Here is a 14,476-nt window from a genome sequence, read left to right on the forward strand (position 1 = left end):
CCCCTTTCTCTTTTTTTTTTTTTAATACAGTTTTATTGAAATTCACTCGCACACCATACAGACCATCTGAAGTATACAATAACTGGCTCACAGTATCATCACACAGTTGTGCATACATCCCCATAATCAATTTTGGAACATTTTCATTACTCCAGAAAGTAAATAAAAATAAAAAATAAAACCTAAATCCTAAGAAACGAATTCCATTTACAATTGCAACTAAAAGAATAAAATACCTAGGAATAAATTTAACTAAAGAGACAAAAAACCTATACAAAGAAAACTACAAAAAACTGTTAAAAGAAATCACAGAAGACCTAAATAGATGGAAGGGCATACCGTGTTCATGGATTGGAAGACTAAATATAGTTAAGATGTCAATCCTACCTAAATTGATTTACAGATTCAATGCAATACCAATCAAAATCCCAACAACTTATTTTTCGGAAATAGAAAAACCAATAAGCAAATTCATCTGGAAGGGCAGGGTGCCCCGAATTGCTAAAAGTATCTTGAGGAAAAAAAACGAAGCTGGAGGTCTCATGCTGCCGGACTTTAAGGCATATTATGAAGCCACAGTGGTCAAAACAGCATGGTGTTGGCATAAAGATAGCTATATCGACCAATGGAATCGAATAGAGTGCTCAGATATAGACCCTCTCATCTATGGACATTTGATCTTTGATAAGGCAGTCAAGCCAACTCACCTGGGACAGAACAGTCTCTTCAACAAATGGTGCCTAGAGAACTGGATATCCATATGCAAAAGAATGAAAGAAGACCCATATCTCACACCCTACACAAAAGTTAACTCAAAATGGATCAAAGATCTAAACATTAGGTCTAAGACCATAAAACAGTTAGAGGAAAATGTAGGGAGATATCTTATGAATCTTACAATTGGAGGCAGTTTTATGGACCTTAAACCTAAAGCAAGAGCACTGAAGAAGGAAATAAATAAATGGGAACTCCTCAAAATTAAACACTTTTGTGCATCAAAGAACTTCATCAATAAAGTAGAAAGACAGCCTACACAATGGGAGACAATATTTGGAAACGACATATCGGATAAAGGTCTACTATCCAGAATTTATAAAGAGATTGTTCAACTCAATAACAAAAAGACAGCCAACCCAATTACAAAATGGGAAAAAGACTTGAACAGACACCTCTCAGAAGAGGAAATACAAATGGCCAAAAGACACATGAAGAGATGCTCAATGTCCCTGGCCATTAGAGAAATGCAAATCAAAACCACAATAAGATATCATCTCACACCCACCAGAATGGCTATTATCAACAAAACAGAAAATGACAAGTGCTGGAGAGGATGCGGAGAAAGAGGCACACTTATCCACTGTTGGTGGGAATGTCAAATGGTGCAACCACTGTGGAAGGCAGTTTGGCGGTTCCTCAAAAAACTGAATATAGAATTGCTATACGACCCAGCAATACCATTGCTAGGTATCTACTCAAAGGACTTAAGGGCAAAGACACAAACAGACATTTGCACACCAATGTTTATAGCAGCATTATTTACAATTGCAAAGAGATGGAAATAGCCAAAATGTCCATCAACAGACGAGTGGCTAAACAAACTGTGGTGTATACATACGATGGAATATTATGCAGCTTTAAGACAGAATAAACTTATGAAGCATGTAATAACATGGATGGACCTAGAGAACATTATGCTGAGTGAGACTAGCCAAAAACTAAAGGACAAATACTGTATGGTCCCACTGATGTGAACCGACATTAGAGAATAAACTTGGAATATGTCATTGGTAACAGAGACCATCAGGAGTTAGAAACAGGGTAAGACAATGGGTAATTGGAGCTGAAGGGTTACAGACTGTGCAACAGAACTAGATACAAAAACTCAAAAATGGACAGCACAATACTATCTGATTGTAATGTAATTATGTTAAAACACTGAATGAAGCTGCATCTGAGCTATAGTTTTTTTTGTTTGTTTGTGTTTTTTGTTTTTTTCTTTTTTATATATTTTTTTATTTTTTATTTTTATTATTATTTTTATTTTTTTCTCTATATTATTCTATATCTTTTTCTGTTGTTTTGCTAGTTCTTTTCCTAAATCGATGCAAATGTACTAAGAAATGATGATCACACATCTATGTGATGATATTAAGAATTACTGATTGCATATGTAGAATGGAATGATTTCTAAATGTTGTGTTAGTTAATTTTTTTTTTAATTAATAAAAAAAAAACAAAAAAACCTAAATCCTCCTAAACCCCTTTTCCCTCCCCACCCCCATCCACCCATTGACCAATAATATTAGTGTGGTACATTTGTTAACTGTTAATGAAAGAATATTAAAATATTACTGTTAACTATAGTCCATAGTTTGCAATAAGTACATTTTTTCTCCATGTATCTATTTTATTATTATTTTTTTAACATTTGTTTCCCTGTTATTTAGTTATTTTTAATTTAATTTATTTGTTATTATCAAACCAAAACAACATACAAACATAAACATTCTTAAAATACAAACATTCTGTGTATGGTGCACAGTCATTGGCTCACAACATCATCACATGGTAGTATGTTCATCACCATGATCATTTTTTAGAACATTTATATCACCCCAGAAAAAGAAAATAGCCCACACATACCATACCCCTTACCCCTCCCTGACATTGTTCACTAGTATTTCCATCTACTCAATGGATTTTAACCTTTGCTCCCCCTATTTTTTTCTATACCCCTTACCACTCCCTTTCATTGACCACTAGCATTTCAGTCTACTAAATTTATTTTAACATTTGTTCCCCCTATTATTTATTTATTTTTAATCCATATGTTTTACTCATCTGTCCATAAGATAGGTAAAAGAAGCATCAGACACAAGGTTTTTACAATCACATAGTCACATTACAGAAGCTATATCATTATACAATCATCTTCAAGAAACATGGCTACTGGAACACAGCTATACAGTTTCAGGCACTTCCCTCTAGCCTCTCTAATACACCTTACACTAAAAAGGGGAAATCTATATAATGCATAAGAATAGCCTCTAGGATAACTTCTCGATTCTGTTTGAAATCTCTCAGCCACTGACACTTTATTTTGTCTCATTTCTCTCTTCCCGGAAGGTTTTCTCAATCCCATAATGTTGAGCCCCAGCTCATTTTAGAATTTCTATCCCACGTTAACAGGGAGGTTTACATTCCTGGGAGTCATGTCCCACATAGAAACGGGAGGGCTGTGAGTTTGCTTGCTGTTATGGCTGCACGAGAGATGGGCCACAGCTGAGCAACAAAAGAGGTTCTCTGGGGGTGACTCTTAGTCCTAATTTTAAGTAGACGTAGTCTATCCTTTGCGGGGTTAAAGTTTCATATGAACAAACCCCAATATTGAGGGTGGAGCCCCTTACACTTCCATATAAATTTGAGGATTGGCTTTTCTATTTCTACAAGAGAGGTTGTTGGAATTTTGCTCAAGATTGTGCTGCATCTGTAAGAAGCTTTGGGTTGAATTGACTTCTTAACAATACTTAGTCTTCCAATCTATGAACACAGAATATCTTTCCATTTATTTAGGTCTTCTTTAATTTCTTTTAGCAGTGTTTTGTAGTTTTCATCCTTGGTTAGGCTTATTCCTAGATATTAGATTTTTTTAGTAAATTCCATTGTATTGTAAATGGAATTTTCCCCCCAATTTCCTCCTCAGATTGTTCATTACTAGTGTATGGAAACATTACTGATCTTTGTAAAAACTTTGAAAAAAACTGAGGAGTTTTGCTCTGGATTTTTCAAGATTTTTTGTACATAGGATCATGTCATCTGCAAATAGGGAAAGTGTTACTTTTCCTTTCCAATTTCAGTGCCTTTTATTTCCTTTTCTTGCCTAATCACTCTGGCTAGAACTTCCAGTACAATATTGAATAGCAGTGGTAACAGTGAGTATCTTTTGTCTTGTTCCTAATCTTATGGAAGAGCTTTCAGTCTGTCATCATTGAATTTATTTTAGTTGCGGGTTTTTCATATGTGCCCTTCATCATTTTGAAGACATTTCCTTCTATTCCTAGTTTTCTGAGTGTGTTTAACCAAGAAGTGCTAGATTTTGTCAAATGCCTTTTTTGCATAAAATGAAATGATCATGTGGGTTTTTTCCTTCATTTTATTAATGTGGTATACTACATTGATTGATTTTCTTATGTTGAACCATCCTTGCATACCTGGAATAAATCCCATTTGATCATAGTTTATAATTCTTTTAATGTGCTGTTGGATTTGGTTTGCTAGTATTTAGTTGAGGAATTTTGCATCTATATTCATGGAAGATATTGGTCTGTAATTTTCTTGTAAAATCTTTGGGTTTGTTAGTAGGGTGATGCTGTCCTCATGTTTAAAAGCATTTTGTTTAGTTTGCACATATTTGTGACCTATCCAGTACTCCCTCTGTATTGATTTCCACCTTTGTTCCTCTGTGGTCAGAGAAAATACATTGTAGGAGTTCAGTATTTTAAAATTTATTGAGACCTGTTTTATGACCTAATATATGGTCTATCCTAGAGAATGACCTATGCACACTAAGAGAAGAATATGTATTCTGCTGCTGCTGGATGAAATGTTCAGTATATGTCTGTTAGGTTTAGTTGGTTTATTGTATCATTTAAATGTCCTATTTCTTATTGGTCTTCTGTCTAGATGTTCTATTATTGAAAGAGATATTTTTAAGTCTCCTACTATTAACGCAGAACTGTCTTTTTCTCCCTTCAAATTCCCAAATATTTGGTCAGTGCTTATTAGGCAATACATAATATGTTGTTAAACTCAACAATTGATTTCTTAATTACAGATATTTTATTTTTTCAGTTCTAAAGTTTGCATTTCTTTTTTTTATAAATTCCAATTTTAAAAAATATATTTTTGTTGAGAAATCTTCACACACATGTAGTCTATCAAAAGTATACAATCAGTGGCTCACAATATCATCATATAGTTGTGTTTTCATCACCATGGTCATTTTTAGAGCATTTGCATCACTCCAGAAAAAGAAAGAAAAAGGAAAAAGAAAAAATTCATATATCCCATACTCTTTAACCATCCCTCTTATTGACCACCAGTATTTCAGTCTACCCAATTTTTATCCTTTATCACCCTCTATTATTTATATATTTTTTATCCTTGTTTTTTACTCATCTGTCCATACCCTGGATAAAAGGAACATCAGACACAAGGTTTTCACAGTCACATAGTCACATTGTAAAAGCTGTATCATTATACAATCATCTTCAAGAATCAAGGCTACTAGGATACAGTTCAACAGTTTCAGGTTCTTCCAGCCACTCCAATACATCATAAACTAAAAAGTAATATCTATATAATGCATGAGAATAACCTCTTGGCTCTGCTTGAAATCTCTCAGCCACTGAAACTTTATTTTGTCTCATTTCTCTCTTCCCTGTTTTGGTCAAGAAGGCATTCTCAATCCCATAATACTAGGTCGTTGCTCATCTGGGAATTCTGTCCCATGTTGCCAGGGAGATTTACACCCCTGGGAGTCATGTCCCACATAAAGGGAGGTTAGTGAGTTCACCTGCCAAGTTGACTTAGAGAGAAGGCCACACCTGAGCAACAAAAGATGTTCTCTGGGGTTGACTCTTAGGTATTATTATAAGTAGGCTTAACTTCTCCTTTGCGGGAATAAGTTTTATAGGGTCGAACCCCAAGATGTAGGTTCAGCCTATTGATTTTGTTGTCCCAACTACTTGCAAGAATATCCCGAATTCCACAAATGGGATGTTGAATTTTTCCTCCTTTCTTCCAAGTCCCCCAAGGGGACTTTGCAAAATACTTTTTTATTCACTGCCTAACTTATTCTGGGATATATTGGGGCATCACACTAACCTGTACAAACCAACAAGATCTCAGGCCCTATTCATGATTCCATGTAATTTTGGTGTTCAACTAAACTGACCATACAAGTTAAATTAGGTAATACACTACACGAAATATAAATTTTGCACCGAATAAACATTTCTCCCTTTTTTTGTACACAGACGTTGAAGTTTTAAAATAAGGACCATATCATCCTTTACCCTGCATTCTGATTTTCAGTCCTGTCCAGATCGGCTTCATTCATATTTCTTGTCAAAGTCTGATCACTTTTTCAACTTTTTAAACAGTTCCTTTATGGGGTACTGCTGACTTTCATAACTTTAGAACTCTAACTTTTAGTCCCATGTGTCACATAAATACCTAAAGTTTCAGGGAACGATCATGTTATACAAACAACTCAGTATCTCAGATTAAGAAATAACAATTACAATTCTTGAATATATGTGACTGCTAATAAGAGATTAAAATCTAGGACTTTTTATGGTAGGCCACAATGTGGTAACCCATGCTCTTGATTTCAGTTCACCAAATTTGTGTATTATAGTTAGTCTACATGAGTGAGGCATGATAATATTTTGTCTTTTTTTGTTTCTGCCATTTCACTCAACCTGCAGTCCTTAAGGTTCATTCACCTAATTGCGTGCCTCAGAACTTCATTCCTTCTATAGATTCCAATTTGCTGCTAAAATTCTGTATTTCACTTCCTTGACTATTTAAATTATAGTCTTTTTAACTCTTTATTTTGCTTCCTTGACTGTTTAAATTATAGTCTTTTCTATAGCCCATATCTGATAATTGTGATATCTCAATTTCCTATGGGTTCATTTAACTAAACAGATAATGTGAAGTCTATGAAGAGATGGCTTATTTCTGTTTATTTTTACACTGAAGGTGTAGTTTTTAGGGTTCCAGCTTAAATTAAAGATGGGGTATCAGAGACCTTTGGCAGATTTTTGGGCTTTGACTTTTCCCCCTTAGCTTCATGAGGCCACAAAAATCAGGTGAAAAACATCTTTCAGTCCTGAACTTACTTACCTCTTTGGGTTTTCCTGTTCTTGATTTTGGCCCAGTAATTCTTCATTATCTTCTTAGCTCTTTGATGTTTTTAATACAATTTTAAAAATCTTTGTCCAAGTTTTTAAGACTTTTCAGTAGAGGGACTACTGGGGATTGAATTATAACCCCTACAAAGACATGTGCAAGTCCTGTGGGTGTGAACCCATTTGTAAATAGGACCTTTGAAGGTGTTGTTAGTTAAGGTGTGCCCACACTGAATGAGGATGGGCCTTAATCCAGTATGGCTGAAGTTCTTATAAGCAATGAAAATTGGACACAGTAGAGAAGCTATGGATAGCAGCCAGAAGCTTGAAGTCAGTGGAACCCGGAAGAGAAAGGAAAAGATGCTGCCATGTGCATTGCCATGTAAGAGAAAAGCTATGGTTTCAAAGTATTCTCAGCAGCCAACCCAGAATGCCACAGTCTTCAGAGAGAAAGCATAGCCTTGCTAATGACTGTGATTTGTACTTTTCTTAGCCTCAAAACTGTGAGCCAATAAATGCCCATTGTTTAAGCCAACCCATTGTATGGTATTTGTTTTAGCAACTAGGAACCTAAGAAAGAGAGTTCATCTTAGTTACCTGGTCTGCCACTATCAAATGTGGTAAACACTTGCTTTTAAAAATGTATACACACAGGGTGCAAGGATGTGCTGGTAGTAGAGTGCTCACCTTCTATGCAGGAGATCCGGGTTCGATTCCCAGACCATCCAAAAATATATATCTATATATACATATTTATAAATATATATATACACACATATATACACAAAGAGAGAGAGAGAATATGTGGAACCAATAGTCTGTATTTTAATCATATTGGCTGGGTTAGGGCTGCTGTGGAAAATTTGGCAAGAAGAAGTTTACAGATAGCAGGGAAAGAGAAATTATCTGATGATATTGTCTGAATTGTTGATAAAGAGTAAAAAAATATTAAGTTAATGTTTTATCCTATTAGAAATTTTCTAAAATAGTCTTCAAAGAACTATTGATATTCTCTCATCATTTAATTTTCTAAAATAGAATTTGTCAGAAAATTTAAGTCTAATAAGCTATGAAATTTGTAAAATTAAGGTGTTCAGTTTGTTTTGTTAACAGGTTGTATGCTCTACTATGTGCATCTTTTCTTATGAGGAACTTAATCTCACATTTTAATTTAGCTTCTTCACGTTTAGACTCTATATCTCTTCTAAAAAGTACAAAATGTTTTTCTCTAAAAATAAACCAATTCCCAAACCTTACTAAGCCTTTTAATCCACTCAGAGTTTTAAATATGATTTGTCTTATTAATTGCTTTTTGGGACTATCACTATACTTTCTTTTTGTGACAAAATGGTATGGTAAATGAAATGCCGTAGTTGTCTCTAGATTATAATTAGGTGTTTTTATTTGTTAACTCCCTCCCTTCATGATTTTAAGGGGAAATGTATTTCTGTCATCAGATGATAGGAAATAAGTTTGTGATCATGATTAATCAGGTTGAAACATCAGATCATTTATTCAGGCTAAAGGTTGCTGCTTTAACTCTTTGAAAACTGTTTATATTAATTATCCCCCTCTTGGTTGCAAATGTTTATATTAGATAAACAGCCGAGACATTGTCTCCATGATATATTTGTTCTATGAAATCTGTTTCCTCTAAATATCATTATATGCTTTTTTCTACTCAGATTGTTAGCTTTGTGGGAGATAGATTTTGCTTTTGCATCTTGGTCTCCAGTAGCTGGTCTATAGTGGGTGTTCAGTAAGTATTTGATGAATGAATAATGTTGGAGTTTATATATATTTATTGAACACCCATTAGATGCTAGAGATTGTTCTAGTTCTGGGGATTATAGTAGAGAACAGACAGAAAATGCCCCTCCTCTCATAGAGAGCACTATATCCTAGCGGGAGAGGACACATTAAAAAAAACAAAACAATTAAACATCAGATAGGGATAGTACTATTATATAGTACTATGACAATAATTAAAGGGGGTGACATGCTAGAGAGTGGCTGAGGAGGTGACAGGAGGCTGAGACCTGAATGACAGGAATAAGCCTGCCGTCTAGAGATCTGGGAGAAGAATGTTACAGCCAAAAAGCTAGTGCAAAAGTCCTAATGAGTGAATAAATGAACCAAACAAATAGTGCATGTCCATTTGTAACACGAAATGAGCTTTGGTCATTTTTTGTCTGTATGAAAAAAAGTGGAACCCCTTCATACTGTACGTATGAGAACTCCTCTTTTTATATAGTGGTGTTGAGATCCAATGCCCTGCCTCCCACTACATAACCTGAAGGTGGGAGATCCTCCCTCTTCCCATCCTCTTATAGTTACCTTCTGTGAAGGAGGCTAACCAAAGGAATGTTCTACCCAAAGGCATAACACACAGAAGCAGTGTTTAGAAACAGAGTTTAGAGATTATTCAGTATATCCATGGGGTTTAGTGTGCACAGGCAGTTGTGCTCAGTGGTGGCCGTGGTGAAGGTGTCAGTGGAAGCTTCCTAACTGGGAATATCCAGGGTGTGACCTTGACTGTGCTTCCTGCAACCGAGCTTTCCAGGTTCCAAACCTTCTCTAGACTCCCAATCCATTTTTCTAATAAATATTTCTTATAAACTTGGTTTCCAATGGTGTGGGCTTTTTTTTTTTTTAACTTAAAATAAAAGCTCTCATGATCCATATTTTTCTGCTTATTTTAATTTTTGAATAGGTAACAGAAGTCTGTTTTATGAGTTTCCCTGCCACCTTTGTATACCACCTATTCTACTTTTCGTAAGCTACTACTTTACTGCTTTATTATACATCCACCGGAGCGATTTTGTTCATATGCAAAGATATGGGTGTTTATGGAGTTGGTATGTGCATATATCAAGTGCTACCGTACTCTACGCACTTACCTGCATCTTTTTTTCCCCACTTAATATATCTTAGCAATTATTGCATACAGTGGACATAGAGTTACTTCATTCTTTTTAACTGCTGCATTTTATTTTATTGTATAGATATACCTTAATTCATTTAACTAGTAATATATTTGGAATGTGCTTTGTGATCCAACTTGAGACCTTTCTTTTAATAAGTAAGTATTGTCTATTTATAATTAAATTGTAATAGAGAAGTTTGGTCTTAGTTTTCATTGATTTGTTTTTCCTCTAGAGTCAGTATAGCCTAATAAATAGAAGAAATCTAAATTTCTTGTGTAGAAATCAGCCGCAGATCTGGGTGAATTTAGAGGGTGGGTGTCCTGGACAAGAAAGAGAAATTCAATCAAAATTAAAATTTTTCCGAAAAAGAGGCCATACTTACTGGGTTCTAATCCTGCCCTTGACAATTACTGCTCTGAGACTTTGAACAAGTTAATTACTTAACTGCTATCTAGTGTAGTTTTCTCATCTTAAAGCAGGTGAATAATTATAGCTATTTCACAGGGTTTGTGTTCTTAGAATAGTGCTTAGAATGTGGTAAGAATTATGTAAGTATTAGCTATTATTATTTAATACTATCATGCTGTTTTATGTTTCAAAAATATTTTCCATGTGGTCTCCGTATTCCTTGTTTTGTATTGGTTGTGTTTCCTTTGGTAATTGGGAAAGGTTTTACTTTTGTGCTATTGGTTACTATTGTGCTATTGGTTTATAACTATAGTATTATATAATATACTTAATTGTTTGTAAAGTAATTACTATGTATCTGTTCTCTCTCTCACTATCTACCAGATGAATTTAGAAGATGTTTGTCTTAGTATTTACCATTAAATATGTAAATATAATTAAACTTTGGTAATTTGGATTTTCAGGTCAAAACATATCATTTTGATCCATTGACAAGGAAATCAGCATATGTGCACTCTTCTTTGCATCTTCTATTCCTTTTCCTACATTTGTTAGTAATATCATTTGCATTGTTGGGTTTAAAATAGTCACTTTCCATTTTGTAACTAGGATGCCCACATTTGTATAAGACTTAATCCTGTACTGAATGGATTCACTCTTCACATTGAAAATTTTTCTGTTGTCCTTTACTTAAATGACAGTCTGGCAGTTTGGTTGAGTATAAAGTTCCTCGATTATGCTTTCTTTCACTGAGGATTTTGAAGGCTGTGTTCTAGTGGTTTCTTTCTCTTTAAAGGTGGTCACATATTTTCCTGGTGTGTGTTCACCTGAAGTTTGTGTTCCTTTCTCCTTTCCTCCTTCTTTCTTACAGTGTCTTTACATAGATCCTGGAATGGTCATTTTGTGATTGTGCCTTATTTTGTAACAAAGTGTGTCCTTCCTGCACTGGCTGTTTGGAGAGTGGCCAGGATTTTGTTTCAGGCTAGCAGCAATCCACTGTGGTTCATAATAATGTTCCTTATGATACAGGACCTTCTGTGGGATTGAGTTCTGTTAGCCTTAATGTCTCTGATAGTTGTAGTTGCAGGTTTGCTCATAATTAATTGTTTTGCCTTCCTCTCTGCCTCACTGACAGATTGCTTCCAGCAAATGTGTTTCTATGTGATTACTTATTCAGCCCTACTTCCTCTAATGTTCCTTGGTGCCATTCAGTTCTAGAGATGCTTTCACTAGACAGCCCATGTACCCTGTTCCCTTTATATGTATATTTTATATATATATATATATTTTTTATATATATATATAAAATAAGGTGTTTTTGTGTTTCCTTTCCTTTCCTTTTTTTATTTCAGGAAATGTCACCAACTTTGGAGAACTCTTCCTATACCCTTGTTTGATCAAAACTACATTTGACAGATTCACTGAATATTGTGGGTAGGAATGATGAAAGAGCCCTCTTACTTTTATCAGTGATGGAGTTACATTTCTTTTTTTCTCATTGTTTTGGTTTTCTTGTGTTTTCTGAGAGAAGAAAAGAGCAGTAAAGTCTTTCGACTATAATTTAAAAATGAGAATATGCTTTTGAAATCTATACTGTTTATGCATTTTCTTTTGATGTTTTTTTTTCCCTTAGGGTAAGATCTATTTTAAATAGTTTAGATTGTGCCTAATTGCTAATAATTTCATCTTACACAAACTGTTTTTCATTTTTTTCAATAATAGCAATTGAGGCATGAAAATCTGGTGAATCTGTTGGAAGTATGTAAGAAAAAAAAACGATGGTACCTAGTCTTTGAATTTGTTGATCACACAATTCTTGATGACTTGGAACTCTTTCCAAATGGACTGGACTATCAAATAGTTCAAAAGTATTTGTTTCAGATTATTAATGGAATTGGATTTTGTCACAGTCACAATGTAAGTATTTGGTTTAAATAATGATGTTGCAATCATTGAGTCTCTAGATACTAGTCATTTAATTAAATGAGATATTTGCTTAAACTGAAGTTCGAATCAATAAAGTAATTTAAATGAACTATGTTACTTGTCAATCTTTACATGCCATAATACGTGTTCTACCCTCCCAAATTTTCTTATGAAAAATTTAAGACATAATAAAAGCTTAAGAAATAGGCAGTGAACACCCATGTACAAACATACTCATCACCTAGATTCTGTACTTAACATTTTGCTATGTTTACTTTATCCCATATTTATTCCTGTTATTCCCAATGTTAGCTACCTATTAATGTCCTATTTGTTTATGCATTTGAAAGTTGTGACATCAGTATACTTCACCCCTAAGTAAGAACTTCAGCTATGCATGTTATTAACAGGTAAAATATTTGTTTACTATCTTTTTTTTTTTGAGATGATACAATTATTAAGTGATAAGTTTTGACAAATGTGTATACCCAAGAATGCATATATTTTTGTCAGTTCAGGTTTCTCTTGCCTACTCTATGAAGTATGAAAGTAAGAAAAATCTCTGTCCTTATCCCATAATCTATTACTACCTTTTTAATCCTTTGAGTTTCATATAAAAGCACCTCCAGGAAAAATACACCTATAAAATATAAAATGAATGATTTAGCACATCAGTTCTGACTGTTATATAAAATTTTTCTTTTTTTAATTAACTGAACTGCAGACTTTACTCTGACTTTTTTTTTTAATTAGTTATTTTCCAATATTTGTGAACACCCTATATCACCAAGTGCAAACTCCCCCTTCTCCACTTTCCCTGTCCCCAGCTAATCTCTAATTTTCTTTCTGTCTCTACAAATTTGTTATTTCTAGATGTTTCATATAAGTGAAATCTTATCCTTATGTGCTTATTTCATTCAGCATAATGTTTTCAAGAGTCATCCTTCCTGCAGCATGTTTCAGAACTGCATTCCTTCTTATGGCCAAAAAATATTTCATTGTGCACATGTATCACATTTTGTTCACCTGTTCATTTTTTGATGGACAGTTATATTGTTTCTACCTTTTGGCTATTGTGAATAATGCTGCAATGAAAAATATTTTATTGATATCTTTTATGCAATTATAAAATTAATGTGTGCTTCTGGTAGAACATTTGAAAACTGAAGATAATCATAAAGAAAAAAATCATCCACATGCCTACCACCTAAACATTTGATATATTTTTCAGTTTTTTTTTACTATTCACTGTCTTTCTTTTTTTTCACTATCTTTCATTATTTAAATTGAGACTGTAGTATAGTTGAGTTATATTGTGTAGTTGAAATATATGTAATAGAAAAATTACTCAGTAGAAGCAGAACTGTAGTTTCTATCTGGGGAGATGCTCTCTGTTCTCCTGTAAGAGACTCCCAAGGTGGAATGATCCAGACTCAGAAAATTTATTTTGACAAACTAATTTTAAGACCTTATCTGTCTTTTAGGGCAGACTCAAATTAAACAAGCTCAGGAGATTGAATGCTAGTTTATTAAATTAGAAAGTTACAAAACAAAGGCAATTATTACAGGATTAGAATACATAAAGTTCACGTGGGATTAACACATTCAATCTCCACAGTATATGGCGATGTATAATGTTGGGTGGCAGAAAATCAGACCACCATGAGGTCAGTGAATCAGGTATTTAATGGCATCAATCTGAAAGACTGATTCATCCTTCAACAAAAATGATGTCTTGCTGATGTCTTGAAGTTTTATGGCTGAAAGCCCCAGATTCATTTCCACGCTAAGGGTAGGCTTGCCAATGGAACCAGTATGCAAAAAAATACCTCTAGTCTCTTCCTTACAGAGTTTGAATGGGCTCTACCTACATTTGCCTTGACGCCCCTCTGTTTTTTTATGCTTTATGACTAATCAACCCATATTTAATGACATATTCTGCATTTGTATATGTTAATACATTCAGGAAGTTTAGAGTCAAGTTTTGCTGGCATGGGTGCCATCCTGTCTTTTTAAGGCAGAGGGTATTAATATCCAGTGGTTCCCTGGAAAGCTTTAGGGGTTCATGTGTCTCTTCAAATTGTGTAAAATGTGAATTTTTATAGGGAAAGAACTGAGTGCAGTCTGATTTATGATGAGTTACCTCAAGGGAACTCTAGTTGCCTGACAATCATACTGTTTTTCTTAGTCCATTTACTTCAGACTCTTAAATTATGATTTTTTATACTCTCTCCTCAAAGCTCTAATACCTCTTCTCAAATCCTCACTCTAAGCCCCTCTATTAAATGGAAATAATAA

At 34.2% G+C, this 14,476-nt stretch overlaps 1 protein-coding gene across 3 annotated transcripts in view; it reads left to right on the forward strand.

Moving 5' to 3' along the window:
- The window catches only part of CDKL2 (cyclin dependent kinase like 2), a 68,037-nt gene that overhangs the window by 5,190 nt on the left and 48,371 nt on the right, over positions 1–14,476 (forward strand). For all 3 annotated transcript variants that reach the window (XM_077143153.1, XM_077143154.1, XM_077143156.1), the window contains exon 3: positions 11,975–12,169. In XM_077143153.1, the coding sequence (XP_076999268.1) occupies positions 11,975–12,169 (195 nt within the window). The remainder of the gene's footprint in view (positions 1–11,974; positions 12,170–14,476) is intronic.

This window comes from Tamandua tetradactyla, chromosome 24 (assembly GCF_023851605.1).
Source record: "Tamandua tetradactyla isolate mTamTet1 chromosome 24, mTamTet1.pri, whole genome shotgun sequence".
Taxonomy (NCBI): Eukaryota; Metazoa; Chordata; class Mammalia; order Pilosa; family Myrmecophagidae; genus Tamandua; species Tamandua tetradactyla.